Here is a 22,996-nt window from a genome sequence, read left to right as displayed (position 1 = left end):
CATTCCTCGTTCCATGCGTTCCTTACAACCGCGGCCCTTTTACAAAATGTTGCATTTTTGGCCTTTTTTCTCGTAGTTTATTAATTATCATTAGTTTTAAGAAATAACTATTCTTATTCTTTGCTCAATTTTTATCAAGTCTTCTTGAATAAAGCGATATTTTGGTCGTGGTATCTGCGTATACCTTCAATATAGTCGAAAAATTCAAGAGATTTCCTGAAGATTACGCGTCGAATGTATATTACAAATTCTGCTTTTTATAGAACCAGAACCACAGTTATTGTATTAATTATACGCAAATTGTCAGCCCGATGTCGTGCATTCTCTCACGCAACTTTGTTGTTATTTACACGCAAGAGTGCCTTATTTCCAGTTCTTTTATATTACATGCAACTGGGGGATTATTCTTGTGGACACCACGTCGTTGGAATTGCGCCCCAATATAAAAGCCGCTCATCGTATGATATTCTAAAGGACATCGTGAGTGAATATGTTATTTTATTTTATTTATTTATTTTTAAACATTTTTTGGTCAGGGGTGCTCAGTTCATCGAGGCTGGTTTGAATGGGGCCCTGATGAAAAAGAAAAAACAGCACACGAGACAAATAAAGAAAAAAAATGGTGCTACTAAGGTTTGACGTGGTTTAATTTTATCCTTGTCTTACATTTTATTTTTCTTTGTTTCAAACTCATTATCATACATTACTATACCCACAAGCAAAAGAAAACCAAATTTAAACCAAGCCTAAACTTGAACCCCAACATATACTTCGGTAAACATAATTTATATCAGAAAATGGTTACTTAACATTGAATTTTAATATAAAATTAAAATGCGTCTCTAAGATTTGAACTTGCGCGGAAATGTTTCATGACGTGGAGCGTATTAGACCTGACATAATGCAAACTTCCATATGATAATTTTTTTTTATTTGTTTTTGTTAATGTTGTTGTTGTTAAGTTTCAGTATGTTTTGATCTACTTATTTGTACCACAATTCTACCGCAAAATGACAGGTAAAATTAAGACGCAATGTCCCCGAGGAATGGGCAGATAGTTAAATAGTAACTTTTCGTTATTCTGTCTGTAATTGTTTATGAGTTTCTGTCTAGATTATTGAGTGTTTCGAGTTTTCCTTGGAGTGTGTTATATACATGACATCAGCTACAATTATAATATACAAAGCTATGATTTAGATAGAAGCTGATAAACGTAGACGGACCAAATTGTAGCTTTTAACTTCTTACTCATTCAAATAAGGTTAATCTAAAGAAACTTCAACAACAGATGACGTTTGCTACATTTCTGAAGGCTAGAGTGGTTTTACTTGAACCGTGAAACGGATAATAAAAACTGGTGCAAAATATATAGCTACATAAACAAGAGAAGACAACAGAGTTTGTGCATAATAGTGCGCAGTATTCTACTACCTGTTTCACGGGGTTAAGTATAATCATTCTATATTATTATTTTTGAAGTAGGGCCTTTGAGACAGTGTCAACGTCAAACGAAAATTCCGATCGATTTTTCTTCCTTTTTTCAAAGAAAAGTCAGTACCCATTCCCAACAATGTGGGTTTCAAGTGAGTCTTGTAAACCGCGTCGCCGCGTCTCCTGCTTAGGCAGGTAATTGTGCCCCACCCTCCCAGCCCTTATAACTTCCATTGCTTTGTTAATGCTGATTGAAAGGTTAAACAGGCCTTTTTCGGTTCTTTCGCTTTTCTTAGCGTCTTGTTGTCGTTCATGAACAAAATCATTACCATGCATGTCCATGTCACACTGATTCGCAAATGAGAAAATTTATATAGAGCGTTTTCACTTACGTGACCAGCATCTATGCCAATTTATTGGGACCAAAAGAAAGCGCGTTTACATAGGAAAAGAGTTCAACTCCTACAAGATTGGTTTGGAACACCAACATGGCTGCCGTTTCATTGTTTTGGAGCACCAACGGGGACCTTACGATCCGACAACGGCAACGCCAATGAAAAAGTCGCTGAAAAATAGAATTCGCGTCTTTTGAGATTTTTTCGCCCTTATCCAAGCCACTCGGTTACTTGAAAGTAGGGAAGTTAAGTTGGAACTGAAGAGAGAGGACTGCGTCCGAGTTCAGGTAGAGATAGTAAAATTAGAGAGATTAAGATTCCCGTTTACGCCAAACGGCAAACGTCAGATTCAAGTTGAGAATTTCTGAGAATAGAAAATAAGCAGATAAAAACTGTCCAGAACAATTCTTATGTATAAAACTGGCGTGAAACTACCTATTTGTTAGTCCAAGTAATAAAAAGTTAACGACAATTAAGAGAAAATCTTGGTCACGTGGTACAAATTCACGTTTGGCGTAAGACGTGAATCTTAATTCTCAAGTCAACTTAGAATTTGGTTATTTCACGTCGCAGTTGTGTAGGGATGGCAAAGAAATGTACAAAAAGGTATGAGGCACGTGCAGAGTTGTTGTTTTGCCTAACTTTTTTGACATTCTCGTTGCTGTCGCCGTCGTACTTTCGTGAGGTCCCTAATATGGGCGCCGTGACGTCATGTGAAAACGCTCTATAATTGACGTTTGAAACTCTACAATCAACCCGCTTGACCGTAAATTGCAATCGACGACACCACAAACAACGCCAAAAAGAACCAGAAGAAGATGCGATCCAGCGCGCGAGCAATCTCTTTCCACGTTTCTTGATTGGTTTCGTCCTCTTTTACTGAGCTTGCGCCAACGGCAACTGATGTCTTTTTTGTCCTCTGATTGGCATCGCCCGACTCTAATTCATCAAGTTCTTCTGCTTTTATGCCACTGTTTTCGTTACTAGTCACATTCGTGACCGGCGATGTTGCGGATACCTTACCGCCTTTGGTTCGCCTTCCTCTGCAGCAAGTAATCCCGTTTAAAACTGAAAAGAAATGTCATGCGTGGCGTAAACATGAGCATACGAATAGCATGGCACTTAAAGATAACGGCATAAACACAAAGAGAAGTATCAAAACCTTGCGTTCTTCTTATCCCTATAAATCTAGCTTAAATTATGTCACACCGTCCTCGCAAGCGCGCAAGCTTCCTATAGTTATGCTTCTACTTGCGCTTGCGTCGCTAGTGAGGGCCAGGCTTAACTAAATAAACAGCCACACTATTATCCGATTAACTAGACACTGCTCTCCCGTATATACAGTCGACTCCCGATAACTTGAACCTTCAAGGGAAATCGAAAAAAGTTCGAGTTATCGGGAGCTACAAGCAAATAGCCGGAAATAAGGGAAAAACCAGTTTTTACTGTACAGTGAACATTTTAATCCATTTAATTGTATAGATTTTAAATGAAAATTGAAAAACACTTCTAGATTATATATCAGAACGTAACGTAACAAAACATAGCCTAATAGAGCATACGTTTATTGTTTTGAGAAGTAAAGCTGTGTCCCGTTAGATTTGTTACAAACAACGTCAGCCTCCTCTTGTAAACTACATGCCTACAACAAGTCAATGGGAAATTCAAAATTCAATGTTTCGAACGCCAGTACACTGTTTTTTTTTGTTTTCCCGACTTTTTAAGTGCTCAAAACATGGTTCGAGTTTTGGAGGGTAAATTTTTATAGACATGATCTGTCAGGGAAACAAAAATTACTTCAAGTTACTTCGGGAGGTTCGAGTTATCGAGGGTTCGAGTTGCCGAGGGTAAAATTACAGTAAATGTATGAAGGAAATCCAGGGGAAATCGATTTTGGTTCGAGTTAGCGAAGTTCGAGTTATGGGGAGTCAACTGTAGCTATCTACACAAAGACTACCTCGTGAGTCTGGGCAAGATTTTCACGCATACAAAAATGAGAGCTCGATCGCACGACGTAAAATAAAATTAAAATAAATACGTTTTGTTGACTCATTTCATTAATATGCTTTGAATTTATCAGTACTGCTTCGATCCCTTATCTATTTGTCATTTCTGCTCGATGAGTATGATTTTAGAAATTTAAGAACGATAGAGGAGCGCTTCTTAAAGCCTGGTTTTCACTAGCGCATAAGCATGAGCATAAGGACATACGCACGAGCAGAATGGGATATTTGACTCAATTCTCGATACCAGCTCTCCTGAACCCGATTATAAACAAGATGGCGGACGCTTCGTCCGCCATACTGCTTTTGATATGTTCGCATGAGTTCTGGTCAAAGTGATCTATGATTGGTCAAAGGCCTTGTGCTTATGCTAGTGCTTATCTCGACGCCGTTTTCACTAGTCAAGGCTACGACATAAGCATAAGCACAAGCACAAGAAGAAAGATCTTGTCCGTTTTTCTTGTGCTTATGCTTATGCCGACCCAGTTTTCACTTGCTTACACATGCGCTTGTGCTTATGCTCATGAAGTGCCATGTAAAGCATGGTTTCTATAACTCTGCAGATCGTATCACCTTTGTATCGAATTCAGTCCTAGCTCTAGCCAGTCGTACGCACGGTCCCGGCACATCCGAGGTACTTTAGTATGAATTTGCCGATCCCCTGAACAATAAGTGATCAGTGTGTTTACATGAAAACTAGCCTTACATACAGATTCGTTCCTAGATTTCGCTAGAACAGCGAGCGTAGCATACCATAAACGGAATAGACCTTTTTACCGATACGGCCGCCATATTGAATTTATTAGATTTAAGGAGTATTATGGGATGCCCGGGGGGCACTCGCTCAGTATTTACGCGCGCTTCTCGGGCAAAAAGAGAACTTCACTGTATATTTCTCGGGAAAAAGGCGATCATTATTACATCCAAACACGGCACAACGATCTTTTTTTTCCCATTACAATCTTTTTCTAGGAAAACTTAAAGAAAAATTGGCCCGAAAAGCGCACGTTAATACTGAGCGAGTATATCGGATCGTGCTCATGTCCCCTGGACATCCCATAATACTCCTTAAATCTAATAAATTCAATATGGCCGCCGTATCGGTAAAAAGGTCTATTCTAGAAGTGGGTTGTATCGACTTCCATACACAGAACTTACAGGTATCTTTCCAAAAACATTACTAACCTATTAAACAGGTCAAAAAGCTTGGAGGCTCTGACGTGGCGTGATGAGCCATCAGTACCAGAACAGTAGCGGTCAGCGCCAATCCAATTTCAAGCATGATCACTATAAAGTAAATACCAATCAACGGCATTGTGTCTGACTGCTCAGGCAACTGTTCCGTAACAACAAGAAGGTAAACGCTGACAGCTAGCAAAATGGTGGCGCACAGGCCAATACGTTCACCACTCTCCGCCGGAATGAAGAAGCTAACAAGAATCAGCAAACCGATTATCATGCAAGGCACGAATGAGAAGAGGAGGAAGAACATGGGCTTGCGTCCGATAGAGAACGACACAAGAACCTCGCTGAATTTACGTCCTTGGAAGTGGTCTTTGGACTTAATCTCTATGCCTCTCAGCGACCAGTAACCGTTGCTTGTGGTGAGATTAAGCTCTGTTGAAATGAAGGAGTAAATGTTTTGGTTTTGAGTTCACGTTAGGTCAGATTAGTGGTACAGGATTCACCAGTTTACGGATAGATTAATCAATTAGTTTTTACGGTTTTGAAAACTTCATTCGCCTTAGTACTATGAAGCATTCCCGTTCATTCACCTTTGCTGGGTTCATCGCTTTCGATCTTTTTTGTGTCGATGACCATGAGCGAGCTGTCAGTTGTAAGCGATCGAAACTCCATTTTGCACTTCTGTATGTCGAAAGGAAACTTCTGTACGTTGAGAGGGCATGTGCTTTTAAAGGTTGCGGGGGAAAACCATGTATTTTCCCCATTGTTCTGCACAGTGACAAAACTTCGAAATTTCTCTAAATAACCCGCTTGAATGGTTAAGCTGTCTGCACTGAAAGAAAAAAAGATATTCACGACGTGTGAGACAACATTGCGTTATAAGAAAAACATAACGTACGTAAAACAAGGACTAAATTAAAGGACTTGCGAATGAATAAAACAAGGAAAATAAATAAGAGTAAAGTGACGACGTCCTCAGTTGAATGTGAATACATGTAAAAAAATAATAAGTCGTGGAAAGAAAGAAAGATAACTTTGAAGTCCGCAATCAATGCTTGGCTATATTGGTTTAATGTGTAGACTTTCAATAAGTCCTTCGTCTGATTTAATATGGCGCAGGACGAAGCCTCTCGCGACTTCGTCGCTCCCTCGGCCACTTCGCGGCCTAAAAAGCTCGCTCCTCTCGCTTACAAACTCGTGAGGTCGACTTGTGGCAAGTCTTCTTACTATGCTGAAGTACCCGGTTCTTGGCGGAAAAACTAATTTGCTTTACTTTATTAATTGTCATGAGTTCACATCGTAGCTGAATGTCAAACGTCTATGTCAACTCTAGACGTGCCACAAGTCAGACGAAGGACTTTTTTTGAAAGTCTATGTTAACTTAAAACGCCCTGGAACTAAAAAAATTTAAAGGCAATTTCTTAGACTAACTTGTTCTGCAGAACGATGTCTGGCACCCATATTTCTTTTGGTTCAACTAGGATTTGCTTTATTCCGTCGTAATCCGCAGCATTCCATTGAAGAAACGGATTCGTCCACATCTGTTAGAGTAGAGAAAAAATGGGCAGACATAGTCAACCTTTCGTTTTGAAAGTTCCCTGATTTTTAAAGAGATTGTATTTCAAAACAAGATGTTTTGCTCCCAAACGACAAAGCGCTACATCGCTATTTTTACAGCTATTCTTTTGGGTGTCACCGTTAAATGCATGGGTACTATTTGTTCCGTTTCCAAAAGATTGCAATGATTTAGCTCTTTTGTCCATTACCTTGGCTTATATCTTAATGTCGCGGGTGCAAATCGTCAAGGTTGAAGAAAAATATACTATTATTATTTAAAAAACAAACAAACAAATCAAGCAATACTAGACTCGAATTCCTACTGTACATACAAACCGTATTGCTGCAACCAGTTGCAAAGATACTTGAGCCACTGTACCTTTATTGGGTTTCAAGTTAAATGGCCTTTCCATGTGCCTGTGATATCCCCTCCTCCCCTTGTCAAAGTGGTTAGTAATACAAGACCATGTTCAAAACTACCTGGAGTAACAACTTTTACTGGGGGGGGCGGGGGGGACAAATGTGTGACTAGCAGCGATTTGAAGGAAAAAGGCCGATTTTCGTCCGTGTCTGAGTATTTTTACAGAAGGTTGTACTACGTATTTAGACTATTAAAGCTGCCCTGCATTTTAAAAGAAATTGTTTTAAAATTTTTCATTAATTTGTTCTTTCATTTCACATCACATTACATTACAATATCACTCATTAATAAATTACTAATAGTACATGCACTGACAAATACCAGACTGATTACAAATTCAAAATACAAATTACAAATGCAAAAAGAAAACATTCAACATGAAAAATAAGTTACTAAATTATTTATAAGAAAAGAGAGCAAAGCCAAAGATGAGAAAATGATAATGCCAAAGTGCAAAAAATAAATATAGTTAAATTTATTTATTATTGTGTATATAATGTATTTATGTATTTGGGCGACAAAAGCGTGTTGGTGAAGTGATGTGTTGGAAAGAGGGATTGAGAAAGCATTGAGATAAAGAATTTGCTTCTCTGGGTTTTACCCTTAATGGCCTTTTTAACCTACTTCCTCTCTCTATTGACTGTAAAGTTTTGACCCTAGGGAAGTGTCTTCTTAGAAGATTAACGATATTTCACGGGTCCTTACTTGCGTGACTGTAGTGTCTGTAGTAATGACTTGATCCTTGTTGTTCTGGAAAAATAAAAAAAACCTGTTTTTAATTAAGAGATGAGAATCTTAAAAAAGAAATCTTCAAATAAGTTAGTGTACCTTAAATTCTTAAGGGTAAACTTATCGTTACACGTTACACCCTATTAAAGTCAGCAAGACTTTTCATGGGTAGTCTAGTGTTGAGTTAGCAATGACAGCTGAATAATGAAGCATTAAAGACGCATTTTTTAAAGTTAAGCATCTATGTGAAGTGAATTTCGTCTCAAATTTCAGCGACAAGAAGACCTGTTACTCCAGTGTATATCGTTAGTTTTCAAAACTTCCCGGGCACCCTCCTGCGGGCATTTGTGACAGTTATTCATCCAAAATATTTATTCTTTCTGATTGGCCCAAATCATGCCAAATCTCCGGGCTAGTTCTTCTTAACGAGCTGGCGTTGACCAAATTTTGTAGTTTGTGATATCCAGTATATTGAATTAAGTCAATAGTACGGCATCGCCAGAAGAGGGGATGCTCGCTACATGCGAAAAATGACAGAAAATTTCAACTTTTTGCGAAGCAGAATAACTAATGTACTACCTGAAAACACAGATACAAACAAAACCAAAACCTCAACGGATGACAATTGCTATTTGAAGAAAATATGCTAGATTAAAGATCCCTTTATATCCTGAATTTGCCGATGAATAGGCAGATGACAGACAGCCGTAAGTAACATCGATCGAGCCGGTAAGCATGTTTCAGTAATGTATCGTATGATCGAGGAAGGCCTCGGCAGGTAACACCCTCCTCAATCTGCATAATTTTTCATATCATACTCAGTCTCATCCAATAATTATTAATTAATTTTACTTGTGGTCACAGCATAACGTATTAATGTGCCTGCCCATTAATGTTTTCGGTAATTCAATCTGAATACTATTAGGGACTATGGCATATTGCAAACAATTTTGAGTGATCTTTTAGTAATATGATTGAGCTATTTGATCAAAACTGTATAAATTTAATAATTACTTCTCAAACTCATTAATCAAGAAAATACAAAGGAAATTTTATGTTTAATAAGTTTTTGGAAATCAGATGGAAAAACTGCTCATTTTTGCGTCCTTAATTTCTCCTTCTAAAATCATTTTGTTTGAGAAGTAATATCAAGCATTCGACAGAGTGTTTCACCACCAGATGAAACACTTCGAAGTTCGTCAAAAATACTCCGCTGCGCGTCGTATTTTCAACTCGTTTCTCAGTGTTTCATGAAACACTGCGTCTGATGCTTGATATATATTACCTTTAACACCAACCTACCACTTCACTCAGCGCCGTGAACTCAACCAAAAAAGTAACATTAATAACATCAGAAGGCTTTAATACTGGCCGGACCATTCTGTCGTATCCATTGAACAGAGCTCTTCGTAGTCTATATTCAGCCGATTGAGATATATTGTGTTCTCCGAGCCCTAAAATAACTGTAAAACAGAGTGTAATCCAATAAGAAGGTAAGTGTTATAATCAGTAGTCCATTCTCGAATATATTTCCATAGTACTATAAAATGACTGGCTTGTTATGGGGCGGGGCAGTTTTTGGTGACTGAGTTAACGACTACAAGACCAGTCACTAGATAGAAGGCGTAATAATTCGACTTCTTAATTTCTTAATTCAACAAAATGAACTAACCATTTCGAACGCCGGGTTAAGTTAATTCATGATAAAGGCATTCGTGTTAAGGTGTTTCGATACAGTTTCTCAGAGGCCATACCGATATTTTTCAATCGCCTTAAAAGTAGTTTTTACCTTGTCCGATCGCTATAAAATTTTCACCAGTAATTGGCTATGGATTGAAATTTGTGAAAATGTAGTTTTAAGTAAAATCGATATTACTATGACAACAATAAACAAAAAACTTTGAAATTGATAAAAGCCGAATTTTGTGTGATCTAGACCTGCTGCTGAAAGTCCAACACTAGGAACTTAAAGTTTGGTGTTTAGCAAACAATCTCCGTAAGAAGTAAAAAATCCTGTATGTTTGAATTCGAATAAAACGAAAATATATTTCAAACCTTAAATTTTCAATAGCCGTGATAGGTTATGTAATAAAAACGTTATAAATGACTCAAATTATTCTTACGTAGCGTAAGATTGATGTTTAATATCATGTTTTGATACTAGGAAATTTTGGTGTACTTTCGTTCATGCGATCTTGAAAACTAACCCATTTTCTCACCATCTGTATAAGTGCAACTTCATTCAGAATTTGGACTTTTAGCGCTTTCTTGTATATCTCCTAAACGACTCGAACGAATTTTTTTCAAATCTATTCACATAATCTTCATAATGTATATAAAGATGTCCGAAAGTCTCATTTAGATTGATTCACTGCAACACCTTGAAATTTCAAGACAAACCTGTCCTACCAACCAGTCAAAAATCTGCGTTACAACATTCACTGTTTTGACGTTATGCTAATTTTTCCAGAATAATGCGCACTATACATACCTCCATGACTAGTACATCTTAGTTTGAATTTATCGCATCTTTTTAATGTAAAATATTGGCAATACTCACACTGAAATGTACTAGTCATGGATATATGTATTGTCCGCATTAATTTGGAAAAATTACCATAACGTCAAAACAGTGAATGTTGGAGCGCAGATTTTTGACCGGTTCGTCGGATAGGTTTGTCTTGAAATTTCAAGGTGTTACAGTGAATCAATCTTAATGAAAGTTTCGGACATTTTTATATACATTATGAAGATTATGTGAAGAGATTTTGAAAAAATTCGTTCGAGTCGTTTCGGAGATATACAAGAAAGCGCTAAAAGTCCAAATTCTGAATGAAGTTGCACTTATACAGATGGTGAGAAAACAGGTTAGATTTCAATATCGCATTAACGAAAGTACACCAAAATTTCCTAGCATTAAAACATGATATTAAGCATCATTCTTACGCTACTTAAGAATAATTTGAGTCATCTATAACATTTTTATTGCATAACCTATCACGGCTATTGAAAATTTAAGGTTTGAAATATATTTTCGTTTTATTCGAATTCAAACATACAGAATTTTTTACTTCTTACGGAGATTGTTTGCTCAACACCAAACTTTAAGTTCCTAGTGTTGGATTTTCAGTAGCAGGTCTAGATCACACAAAATTCGGCTTTTATCAATTTCAAAGTTTTTTGTTTATTGTTGTCATAGTAATATCGATTTTACTTAAAACTACATTTTCACAAATTTCAATCCATAGCCAATTACTGGTGAAAATTTTATAGCGATCGGACAAGGAAAAAACTACTTTTAAGGCGATTGAAAAATATCGGTATGGCCTTTGCAAAACTGTATCGAAACACCTTAAATCAGATAATGAACATCCCTCAATTATGACGAAGTTATTTTAACCCAATGCCGTTTAATCACATTTTAAGACAAGCGTTTCTTGACTTTACAGTGGTGAGACAATTTGGAGGGAAATTTACAAGCTGAATTATAATATCCTCTATTTTTGTAGTGGATAACGGAACTTTAAAGAAATCAGAGGACATCAATACAAAGTCGTCGTTAAACATTACAGGAAGTGGCCGCGAGCGTACTTATAAGAGACTAGATTTAGCTCAGCAAACAAGAATCTTATCTGATTTCCATTTTATGCCTTAAGGAAAAACTACAGTAAGCTTGCTCATCCATGAATCCTCTCCGCAACTACCCGCTGTGGCTCTGTTACCCCTTAAAAGTAATTTTAATGTTTTTAAATAATGATTATTTAAAACTAATCGGTGAATGGCATTTAGAACAAAGAGGCAACGGAAGTTTCGTGGCTCTATTTAGGCAATTGGTAAATGCTAGTTGAAAGAAAGTTGATGGAAGCAGTCAAAGAAAAGTCACTGAAGTAGATTGTTCTTCATGTTAAGGAAGTTTAGTTGTCCAGAAGTTTAAAATCCTTTCCATTGAAATATGTTTCAAATTAATTTCTTTTACTTGGGAGGCCGCTTATTCCATGAAATATACCTATATGGAGGTAAAGCAGGAATCGACTGAACAAATTATCTTGGCTTCACTTTTTATCAACTTGAAGAACTGTACTGTGTATTCCTGTTTATTCCATATATTAGCCTATCGTATAACACATTCAACGCGACAAATAACTGCAGTACCCTGCAATGAAATCACCCCAAAAAGCGTTGCAAGACGCGATGCTTTTTGTCTTCTCTATGTACCGAACTCTACTGACAGCTAATGACCGTTTCGTTACAGTTCATAATCACTTCACCGATAGCAAACAAATCACTCATCTTAGGCACCAAAAGCATAATTAAAGTAGTGGTTAAATACGTACGCGTGTAAAGGCTGTCGCGGCAAGGTTTGAAATTGCTTGCCACAAATTTCTACAGTAGCTAAACATAATATTCGGCCTTTTCCTGGGCCAAATGTCTTAAATTAAAAAAGACTGTAGAATGATAAGACTCAAGAATACAGTATAGGTAACGGCTAAAGGCGCTTACCAGACAAATGGACCATGAAAAACAGACAAATACAACGAGGCAGCCACAACATATCGCTTTGAAAATACTGAACTCAACAAGCTGAACTCGTCCTGGGAAAATCCTATGGGCAAATTTATTCCTGATGTTGAGGTGTTTGTATTTATGTAGCTAACAATCTCACGCCGTGCGTGTTTTTGTTTCGCTAAGTGAACCGCAATGCTCACAAAAGAACATGGAATTGTCGAAAAAGGAATAATGCCGGCAGTTGCTAAGACACATATGACGACAGCACACCCCTAAACACGCTATGACGTTAAGTGTTCTTAGTGATTAAAATAACGTTGCGATAACAACTCTGTAAAAGTTTGGAGCGCACTCATTTCACGGGCTTTATAAGGTCTTATAAACTAACGGTGATTTCGATTGAGCTTATTCTACGTAAATAGCAATATAAGTACCTAGGAAAGTCAAGAATATTCGTTCATTATGACCTGCTATAAATAGAATATTTTCTAAACATTTTGCTCTGGGGAGCGGAACTTACATAAAGGGGAATAGTGATGTCATTTTGATGTCATTTTTTTAAGAAAAAGAAAGTAACGTGAGACGCGTAAGAGAAAATCGTGTTTCTTGTTTCAGTCATTGTACGCTCTTTAAATAATATAATATTCTCCAAAACAAAGTCCCTAGCTCTCTTCCTGCAGAAATTCAATGTACTTCCGTTTTTCAAAGTTGATATATGACGCTATATTTGTAAAAATATTCCTGAAAAAACCATCGTTCAAGATGTACAAAACAGGGGTATTATTCAGTGAGAAGAGTATTTCCGGATGTATTCCTATTCAAGAGCCGAAGGGGTTATCGAACGTCCCCCAGTATTAAAACACCTGTAACAAGGTTGTTTACAGCCGGACTGGCCCTCAATGTCTGACGAATGTGGTCTTTATTTTTTGTTATATATTGCCTTTAAAAACTGACTTAAACGCAAGCATGTTACTGATTAACTGCCCACGTCAATGTCACAGAAAAAGTCAACAACTAAGGCAATATCATTGCCTGAGCGACAAGAAGAAAAGGAAAATATTACGTATTTGTTTGGTATCAGCAGAGTTTTCCGGCCCCTCTTTTCAGTTCAGTTGACTTAAAACCTTTTTCCGCTGGAATAGCCTGATTTCCCTTTACTTTCTCTCTGTTTTTCTCTCTGTTTTTTGTTTTCGCCGCATTTTTTGGCAATTTGTCTTATGGGCAATCTCATTGCATTGTAACATCATTATTCATTTTTCAGTAAATCAGGAATTGAATTCAAAAGATTTAAGAGCCAACGGTTTCAGTGACGGTTCGTGGTAACACGTAATCTTTGAAGGTTTCTGTGGCTTTATCCACGCCATATTTCAGGAAACATCAACTATCAAAAACTGCAGAATCCCGAGTGGCCCAAATACTAGCACATACTTCTTCTTTTAATGACAGTAATTCTCAAAGAGCTTCACTAAAAGGGTGCTGGGCCATAATTTTCAACACTTTTTTGTTTTTGTTCAAAACGATACGTAACATGAGCAGCCGTCATGGAGAGAACGTAATAATATTTAGTTTTAGAGATCCACGTGTCTTAGTTTCAGTTCCAAATAAATAAGTATAACAACAATAACAATATCAGGCGAAATAGTATATCAGCATTAACCATATGCAAAATCACTTTGCTCCGTGTTGTACGTGTTGCTGGATAAATGTGACGCTAATTCAAGGGCTCTGCTCTCTCGAACAATTATGGTTTGCTTCCAATTTTTAATCAACAGCGATTTACTAAAGCAACAAATAAAAATGAGTGTAGAAAGTCGACGGTTCGGCGTCATAGTAACCCCATTCTTACCCTGGGTGCCTGAGGTTTTTTTTTTTCCTGTTTTTTGCGGCGTTAATTGAACGGCGAAGCCGCGATTGTGACGAGCGGGAAAAAAACCTCGGCTTTTGCCGCTCGTCACGATCGCCGCTTCGCCGCTCAATTTTCGCAGCAAACAACAGGGAAAAAAAAACCTCTGGCACCTAGGGTACGCCATTCTAAAGACTGTAAATATTAAGTGATAACTCTTTTAAAAGAGTTTCAAGTCTCGAATAATTAGCATACTAAAAAAAGAAACTCATAATTTCAGATAACACTTTAGCATAAATAGAGTCAGTTTTCTTATTCGGGGATGGTTTCAACTTACGATTGACGCACGCTAAGTATAAACAAACAAAAAGTGCCCAAGGGCCCAGAAGAGGAATCTCAGATTTGGGTCCGGGTTCGTGGAGGAGACCCGACCAGCATGCTACGTTCGATTTTCCCCTCGAACATTTCAAAAAGAGCTTATCACAAGGACGTACAATCAGATTTGAGATACCCCCACCGTAATATTTTGAAAATAATATTTAATATTTTGTAAAGAATAAACCTTCCATAGATAGCCTGACGAGCGCTACATGGAAAAATATAAGCATTGTGAGATATCTGTTTATGTTGCGAGAGGTATGATCGACTAAGTCAGATGATCTGTCTCTGGAACGCCATGAAACGGGAACTGTAAGGAAGGAATAGCGTAGAACCCACGCACACAACTAGCCAAAACTAGGTTGCAACTGAGCCTAATTTTTACGATAGTTAGGCCATTTCTGAGTTGCTTCAAGCCTTTGTTTGAAAGCGAAGCTAAGGGGGAAGCCATTAATATGAAAATGATTTTCTATTCTCTAAAATATAAAACTCACTTTCACAACACAGGTTTTGCAGTTATATAGCCCCGTTTTGAAAGTGAGAGTTTTTGGAACTGGAAAATGGCCTATTGAGAAAGCAAACACTCGTCAAACGAAAGATCTGGAGCGATGAGAGTGTGAGACCATGGGGGGCTTGCGAGGCTAAGCTCCTTCTCAGGGTTCTCTCCTAGTCGTCCGACGAGTAGGAGAGAACCCTGGGGACGTGATTGGTGTGGGGCTCGCGCACATTGCGCGAAAAATAAGGAGCTTTAGCAACGACGACGGCGACGGCAACGAGGACGTCAAAAAAGCAATAGGTTTATTGAGCAAAACAACAACTCTGCACGTGCAGCATGCTTTTTTTTGTACAGTTCTTTGTCGTCACTGCACGACTTCGACAAGAAAATGCCCACTTTATCGTTTTATGGAGGACGTAAACAAGCGACGAATTTCTTCTTTCTCTTTCTAACCTTGAGTGCGGTCCCCAAGTAGTCAACTTCAGGAAAATTCGCCTATATTTGATGATATTTTCTGCGAGCTGGAATAAACGCGACAATGTTTTAAAAAACGCGAATTCAGTTCGATGCTAAAGCTCCCAGTAGTATGGTACGCCGGCGATTCGCGCATCACTTTTTGCATTTTAAAAGCTAAGAGAGAGAAAAACCGTCCGTTTTGCAGTCTAGATTAAAACGTATTAAAATATGTACGTTTTCAAACGAATTAGCGTTAGTGTCCACGGGGTATAAAGTCAGTCGACTGTTTTTCAAGCAAGTCAAGTAACCTATTCAATGTTGTTGTGTTTAGAAACTAATTACTAGATGATTAGTGTTTTTATGTTTGAAAGTCGTGTTTTTTCGTTACCAAACAACTTAAAATGCATAAAGTTTAGTTCATATTATTTTTTTTCTCTCTAGGGACATAGATCATTGTGCGAACGAAATTCATTTTCTATTCAATCTAAGTTTTCTATTGTTTTTCACATCATATCACAAAGTAATTCAGCCAGTTTTCTTGCTTTTTGCTCTTTCAGTTTAATAACATCATTTTGCGAGCCAGCAGCTCATACAACGACAGTGTTTAGGCTTAGTCCTTCGCCACGATTAGGTTTTCAAACCGTTGACCAAAGATGAGCTTGATTTTCAAGATTGCAACACTTCTATTTTTATCACTTCTAACAGGTGAGTCGCCATGCTGAATTACTTGTTTCTGCTTGTTAACTGCACACGGTGAATGCAAAAAAATTAACAATAACGAACTTACTAGAAATTCAGAGAAAGGTGGAGTAACCCTTTATCAGTTGTTTCAAACAGAACGACAAAGAACAGTATTGTAGACTTGTTTGGATAAAAATAATGTAAGAGTCCAGGAAGATATTTGATGCAATTTGCAAAGTTGGTGTTCAGAAATGAGCTCTTTTGTTCATCCTACATTCTCATTCAACTTATCCGACCCTTTCAATGCAATGTCCCATAACATGTACCGTGGTCATTAAGTTGTTGATTTTTTTTGACAACCCTAAGCAATAGAAGGAGAGACCTTGAAATAAGCCGGTAAAACTAAGCCACTACAAATTACGCTTCCTACAACCATGTTAAACCCCGAGCCCCGTTTTGCTGCGAGTCAACTCTTGTTATGAAAACTATTCCTCTTATGATACTGATTACTCTCGACTGTTAAATTGAATCGAATCGACCCAGTGACTGCCGAGTCAGGCGAAATAACTCGGTGAACAGACACGATGGCAGTGAGTCTAAACGCCTACGCAGTCGCGTGGCGTGGCAGAGCTTCAACTTCAAGAATGCAAAGATAGTGCGTCTGCAAAGGTCTGTCTCTTAAGGTGGATTTCCACTGCCGAGTAATTTTTACGCGCGTACGCGCGTAAATAAAATAGAGACAATGGAAGGAAGTACGCGCTTACTGAAATGAAATAGAGGCAATGTGTGGAAGGTCATGCGTAAACGTAAAAGATGAACCTCGCTCAACTTTTGCGTAAAGCGCGGCCTTTCATACTTTGCCTCTATTTTATTTAAGCGTGTACAGTTTACGTGCGTAGGCACGTGAAAATTACGCGACAGTGGAAATCCACCCTTACATTAAGATCCGCATTTTACACTGAAAACGGATAGAGGGGGCTAAGTGCTGCGGGGGAGGCTCTCTGTAATCAGAATTGTTGTGTTGTTTCCGTACAAATTCGCTTTGCTACAATTAAGTCAATTTTTGGAAAGAGTGAGCTATCATAGTGTGCTGTACGTCGTTCGAGGAACACTGATTGAGTTGATGTATTATCGTACAACCTGTATTCATCAGAGTAGCGAATCGGCTCAGCGACTGCAGTGTGGTGAAATGACTTGGTGGGTAGCCTCGTTGGCAGAGAAGCTAAATGCCTTAGCGGTTGCGAAGTGACTGAACTTTAACTTAAAGAATGCAAACATAGTGCGTGTGCTAATGTCCGTCTCTTAGGGCGCTTTCCCAAAGTCAGAACTGGCCGGCCGGATCATGGCCGCACCAGTTATTTTGACACAGCAATAAGCTTTTTCAAAGAGTTTTTGCTCAAAAAATCATCTTCGTGCATACCATTTAGGATTTAACATATGCGGCTGGATAGTTTTGTTTAAAAGTGAAATTCTCATTACGACGGGAATGGTCTGGCCGGTCAGTTCTGACAAATGAAAAGCGCCCTTAGACTTAATTTTCTTACAAGCCTAGGTAATGATTAATCGAGCGAGGGAGCGAAAAGTGCGAGCGACAGCGAATTAGTGAGTACGCCTCGGGAATTCGGCGAAGAAGTTTTTCAAGTTTATCTCAAGCCGGAGTGTAACCTTAATTGAGTTACCAAAAATCACCGCTAATCTGGGTAACATACATTATTTTCATGAAAACAAATGGTACCAATAGTTACGAACATAATTCCTATAGGTTTTCTTCAGTGTTCAAGAAAACCCATAGGCGGCCTCATGGTTCAATGGCTGCGCCACCCCTGTTGCCGAAACCTCTTGGTTTGATTATGTTCGAATGTAGATTGATCTTGGAGCCACAACTGGTTCAAAAGACCAAAATAAATACAAGTGTGAAATATGAGAAGAGTTTTACTATAAGTGTGGGTTAGATTCGACACTTAAGAATATTACTCTATGAGTCAAAGTGCTACTCCAGTGTCGGATACGACGTTAGCTTCTGCCAAACTTATTTTTTGAACTTGGCGTGCCATGCTAAGCAAAAACTGCGCCTACCGATTCATTCCACCTCTGCACCTAATTCAGCATTTGGTTTCGTGAAATGAATGATGCAGAGTTTGAGTCGGGGCCCATGTCTAGATGACTCATTAAATGATGAATCCCGCAACTAACTCATCCTTTCTTTCTATTAGAATTTGTAGCGAGCGTCGCAACGTTGTCTTGGCCCAGAATAGGCATTTCAAACGAACACCGACTCCGCCAAGAACTTTTCCCCAGTGGTTCAAACAATGGCCGCATGACTCGGCCTGTTTTGAACTGCTCAGAGGCGGTCAATGTGAAGTTCATTGTCCAATTGAATGCAGTTGTGGACGTGGTAAGCACGTAATGCTTAAATAAAGTGGAGCCTCGGGATAACTCAGGGGCACCCAACGAGGATATAGTTCAAAACCACTTAACATAGCATTGTTGAACGTATTTTAGCATTTAAACGGTAGATATAGGCATATTTTTATCCCCTAAAAACTTTTTATCTGTTCGGATTTCCTAGCTGAAAGTCTAGTGATCCGAAAATTATAGGGATCAAAACTTACCTTTTCGAAAATTTCAGCCAGGAAAAGGCTCCCGAAAATTCTAGGTGGCCTTTTTTAGGGTAAATATCCGTTTAAAATGGGTAATTATACCATTTTGTAGATCTTCGAAAATCCTAGGAGAGGCCGGCAAGCAAGAAATTTTACAACAAATGTTCCGAAAATTCTAGTTCTCAAATCGTCTTCCGAACAGATATTTTCCCGAAAATTGCCGTTGGGTGCCCCTGATAACTTGCCTGCGTAACGAGCAAGCGTTCCCATGCGAGTTCGCCAAGAAAGTTGGGACGAAGGCAAAACAAATTTCGTTTGCTCTCGTTGTAACTTTTGCGCAATAACTAGAATGGAAAAGCTTGTTACTTTATTTTCCTCTTGGTCCAAATTTCGTGCAATACCTCGAATTCAAACGCTTGTTACGCAGGCTATGGGATAACGAAGGGCTTAAGAACTGGGAAAATATGTTCGTTATAACGAAGTTCGTTAAATCGAGATCGTTCGTTATACCGAGAACTTCGTTCCACTGAAGTAGTTCTGATCAGCCCACATTTTAAATGTAGAGCCAGTGGCGGATCCAGCGGAGGGACCTGGGGGGTCTGCCCTACCCCCCCCCCCCTCCCCCACTTATTTTTTTGACTTTATCTCAAGGTCTGAATCCGGCACTGATGACGGCTATCAAACTGGCAATTACTGAGGTTCTTTTAGGCGGTTGCGTTTTGCCAAATTTAAATTGAAGAGCCAAATGACGTTGAACGAAACTGTGGAACCCACCCTTCCTTAAATGTCTAATCTTTAAGCTGAAATTTCTAACTAGCCCGACATGAAAGTTTTGATTCAAGTAAATATTTAATTATTATAGTCAAATTTTTATTTATCCTCAAATGTTTATTTTTGTTTTACGCAGGATAAGAAAGGACAAGTTGTTTCCACAGATACATTCATCAAACAGGTCAGAGTTTTTCCACCAAAACTAAGCGAAATAAAGCTAAGTACTTATAATAAAAACGTTTGTCCTCGAGACACCGTAAACCTTTACCTATTTTATTTTTCTACGTAAACTTTGCATTGGCTTATCGCTCACAACGATCACTGAGATATAGTTCAGACCTTCAGTTTATTGATCGATGTAATCTAAGATCGCCTAGATCACTCGTTTTGTATCAGCGCTCGTTGGTCACGTGGAAATTGACCGTTAGGCTTAAAGGGGGAGAATGGTAAAGAATCTTTATTGTTATTCATCATCATCATCATCATCATTATTAATTGTCATTATTTTTGTTGATGTTTTTGTCTTTTTTATTGCATTTTGCAGAGTTGGAATAATTCTTTCTTTATGTGGTCGCCAAACGACTTTGGAGGTTTAGAGAGAATTCTTGTGAGTCCTGAAGAGATTTGGGCCCCTGACATTGTACTGCACAATAAGTAAGTTGAGGAAATGTTCAGCTTTACATGTGCAAGATGTGCTACGATTACTCCCCCCCGCCGTCACCCCCCACCCCCCTCAAAGTATTTTGGTTTCGCTTACTCATCCTCCGCCCCATTATTCCGCTATGATCAATTTGTTTCTGGTCACTTGCTCAGAGCAGCGGAGCCGCGGCCGTTCTTTTCGGATACGTCCGCCATGATGTGTGACAGGGAGGGCGTGAGAAAACGTCGGACGGAGGCTAGGCAAACTGAATTTTTTGACAGTAAGAACGCTTTTTGGGCCTGTTGATATCCCTCGTTAAATTTAGGATTTTAGCTTTCCTGTCTTCTGGAAAACAACTTTATTTGTTTTTTATCAAAAAAAGTCTCTATCCTCACGTCCGTAGTCTTGGAGCTGTGCGTGTGAGTGTAGCCCTGAAAAAGGTTGTCGCTGACATTCCCAAAGGAAACAGAAAAACGTAACGTTTTATCGGTTCACAATAATCATAGTGTTAATACATTTATATTGACAAAGTAAATTATTTATCAATGGAACTGGAATTCTATAATTTTATTTCTACAGCGAGGATGATTATGTCGCTCAAGCAGGCTACACAGAGAAATTCAAAACATGGATTATCATTTACCACAACGGAACAAGCGAATGGAATTCCCCTGTGTCTTTTAAAAGCTCGTGCAACTTTGACGTCACCTATTTTCCTTACGACGAGCATCGCTGTGAGCTGATTTTTGGTTCTCCGACATCGGATATTACTCTGATGGATATCGTGACAGACGAGAGGCGATTAAAAAGAGAGAAAGGACAAGATCGTTCAGAAAATATTGAAAAAGACGATGGGGATGAAGCTTTTGGTAAGTTTGTTAATTTGAGAACCAAAAGGCCCGCGTGATGTTGAAAACTACCAAGATAGAATTTACCGTCAGTTTGTTTTAGGTATCACAAATGCAAGTACACTGCACTCTAGAGGAGAAAGGTATCTATACAAGCCTAAAAGCTGAGCTCCCCTTTGATATTAACCAAAAACTTAAAAAATCACAGCAAAAAGGACCTTAAGCAAAAAAAAAAATGAAAATTGGAGAACGCAATAATTTATCAACTCGTCACAAAAATAGGTTACCTGAAGGAGAAGTGGATCTGAAGCCCAGATACTTCCGTCGGTTCTTTTAGAGAAAAAAGGTTGGAGTTATCTTTGATATTGGAGAAAAATCATCAACACAACCATGCGTCTTCACCCAACGAGAAGTAGTGTACAGGCCCATCACACAATCACAAGCTAGAGTCCAATTCAAATCACGCTTTCTTTTCTCAGCTCCTCGTGAGGTCTGTCATTGATTTGATTGAACACATTTCTTTGTTTAATTCTTTTCAGAAGTAGAAAACAATGGTGGTTGGTCAATCCAAAGGGTGGAGGTCAAAAGAAGAGTGGTGCGCCACAAAGGATATCCCCATCCCTTCACGAAGATTCAATTGCGCTTTGTAATTCGCCGCAAGCCACTACACTTTGTCGTGTTCTCGATGGTTCCCTGTATGTTAATCGGAGCTTTGATTCTCGTTAGTTTCTTTATCCCTGCGGAAAGTGGAGAAAGAATCGGTTTCAGCTGTACAATTCTTCTCTCTGTCAGCGTCTATCTTCTGATCGTTACAGAGGCCTTGCCAGAGCAGTCGGACACACTACCATTAATCGCTGTGTACTACATAATAATCATGGTAGAAATTGGGTTGGCGCTGACTGCCACCATTGTTGTACTGAAGGCGCATCACTCTACCTCGAAACCGCCCGCCTGGCTGAAATGGTGCCTGTTCATTAACAAGATATATCGATGCTGTCGAAATGCTACAAAGAGGCGAACCTCCAAAATTGAGTCCCCCGCAGTCAGTGTAGTAGTGCTTGACTGTGACAGCATTAATGTAGATAAATGTGAAAAAGAACAAAACCAAACTGGGGAAGATAGAAGGAGAAAATCAAGCTTCATTGATTTTACCAGGCTTACAGAGCACAGATCAAGTCAACTGTTCACACGCCCGAGCAGTCGCGTGAACATGGACGAGGAAGAGGAGGACTGGAGCGAGACTTGGCGTCAAATAGGCAAAGCCTTGGATCGAATTTTCTTCTGGACTTTCGTCATTTCCTTTTTCATTTCTACCGTTGTAGTTTTTACATATGGTCCCTCCTTAGCCAAGCCTCTGAACGCCGAAATGAATAAGTTATATGACTCTCAATGAACCTGGTCTTCTAGCTATGACTACTTCCTGCCACTATCGAACTTGTTAGGTAGAATCAGGCAGGTTCAACCGTTGAACGCACAAGCAAATCCCTCCCTCGAACTTAACTAGTTACGAGAGGATTTTTTTTATGTTACATTATTTTTAGAGGTTGCCCTCACTGGAGATGATGTAAATATTAAGGGCGCTGCTGGGGACCAGTGACGTCATTTAAAATTGTCGCCATCTTGGCCACCATTGAGAATTTCAACAAAATTTCAGATTTCTGCAAATAGCACAGGGTTTAGAGGAGTTGCGTTGGTGCTGAGGCCTGGGAACCCTTCGAGACCTGATTCTCAAACCACATCGTAATAATTTAGTTAATAATGGAAACAAATATGCACATATAGAATAAGCCCGAACGTCTGTGACTATAATTTCAGAGATCGAGACTTCATTGGTATTGATTATTATACCCAAGCGCCTACACTCTTCGTGAATATAGTCACAGGAACTTATTGATCGAAGAACTCGCCTGTAATATTTTGTACTCTAGATCTGTTTGTGCTGAATAGGAAGAGTCTACGTCATCAAAAAGTCAGTAGACTGGAAATCTAGAAAAAGTTTTTAAAACTAATGAGAAAGTATTTCCATCTCGACAATTATTTTCCCTAAGGTACATGA

The 22,996-nt window shown here is 38.7% G+C and overlaps 2 protein-coding genes across 2 annotated transcripts; one reads left to right on the top strand and one right to left on the bottom strand.

Moving 5' to 3' along the window:
- Nucleotides 1-656: 656 nt before the first annotated feature.
- LOC140948107 (neuronal acetylcholine receptor subunit beta-3-like) lies at nucleotides 657-12,394 on the bottom strand. The gene is made up of 7 exons (XM_073397334.1): nucleotides 12,222-12,394; nucleotides 9,024-9,184; nucleotides 7,698-7,742; nucleotides 6,446-6,555; nucleotides 5,605-5,846; nucleotides 5,015-5,446; nucleotides 657-2,894 (listed from the first exon to the last, which is right to left on the bottom strand). Exons 1-7 carry the CDS (start codon nucleotides 12,271-12,273, stop codon nucleotides 2,578-2,580), a joined length of 1,359 nt encoding a protein of 452 aa, XP_073253435.1. The 5' UTR covers nucleotides 12,274-12,394; the 3' UTR covers nucleotides 657-2,577.
- Nucleotides 12,395-18,398: 6,004 nt separating this feature from the next.
- Nucleotides 18,399-22,638, top strand: LOC140948428 (neuronal acetylcholine receptor subunit beta-3-like). The gene is made up of 5 exons (XM_073397664.1): nucleotides 18,399-18,476; nucleotides 19,589-19,633; nucleotides 19,997-20,106; nucleotides 20,672-20,961; nucleotides 21,480-22,638. Exons 1-5 carry the CDS (start codon nucleotides 18,399-18,401, stop codon nucleotides 22,331-22,333), a joined length of 1,377 nt encoding a protein of 458 aa, XP_073253765.1. The 3' UTR covers nucleotides 22,334-22,638.
- Nucleotides 22,639-22,996: the final 358 nt, after the last annotated feature.

This window comes from Porites lutea, chromosome 9 (genome assembly GCF_958299795.1).
Source record: "Porites lutea chromosome 9, jaPorLute2.1, whole genome shotgun sequence".
Classification (NCBI taxonomy): Eukaryota; Metazoa; Cnidaria; class Anthozoa; order Scleractinia; family Poritidae; genus Porites; species Porites lutea.
The sequence above is the reverse complement of the archived record's forward strand: the minus strand, read 5'-3'. Positions and strand labels throughout refer to the sequence as shown.

Bases quoted from the DNA above. Each gene is read 5' to 3' on its own strand.
- LOC140948428 (XM_073397664.1), top strand. From the start codon at position 18,399: ATGACTCGGCCTGTTTTGAACTGCTCAGAGGCGGTCAATGTGAAGTTC. The intron at 18,477-19,588 runs GTAAGCACGTAA...TGTTTTACGCAG, and splicing joins TGAATGCAGTTGTGGACGTG to GATAAGAAAGGACAAGTTGT. The intron at 20,962-21,479 runs GTAAGTTTGTTA...AATTCTTTTCAG, and splicing joins CGATGGGGATGAAGCTTTTG to AAGTAGAAAACAATGGTGGT.
- LOC140948107 (XM_073397334.1), bottom strand. From the start codon at position 12,273: ATGTTGTGGCTGCCTCGTTGTATTTGTCTGTTTTTCATGGTCCATTTG. The intron at 6,556-7,697 runs GTAAGGACCCGT...CTACTCTAACAG, and splicing joins CAGACACTACAGTCACGCAA to ATGTGGACGAATCCGTTTCT. The intron at 5,447-5,604 runs GTGAATGAACGG...TCATTTCAACAG, and splicing joins AAGCGATGAACCCAGCAAAG to AGCTTAATCTCACCACAAGC.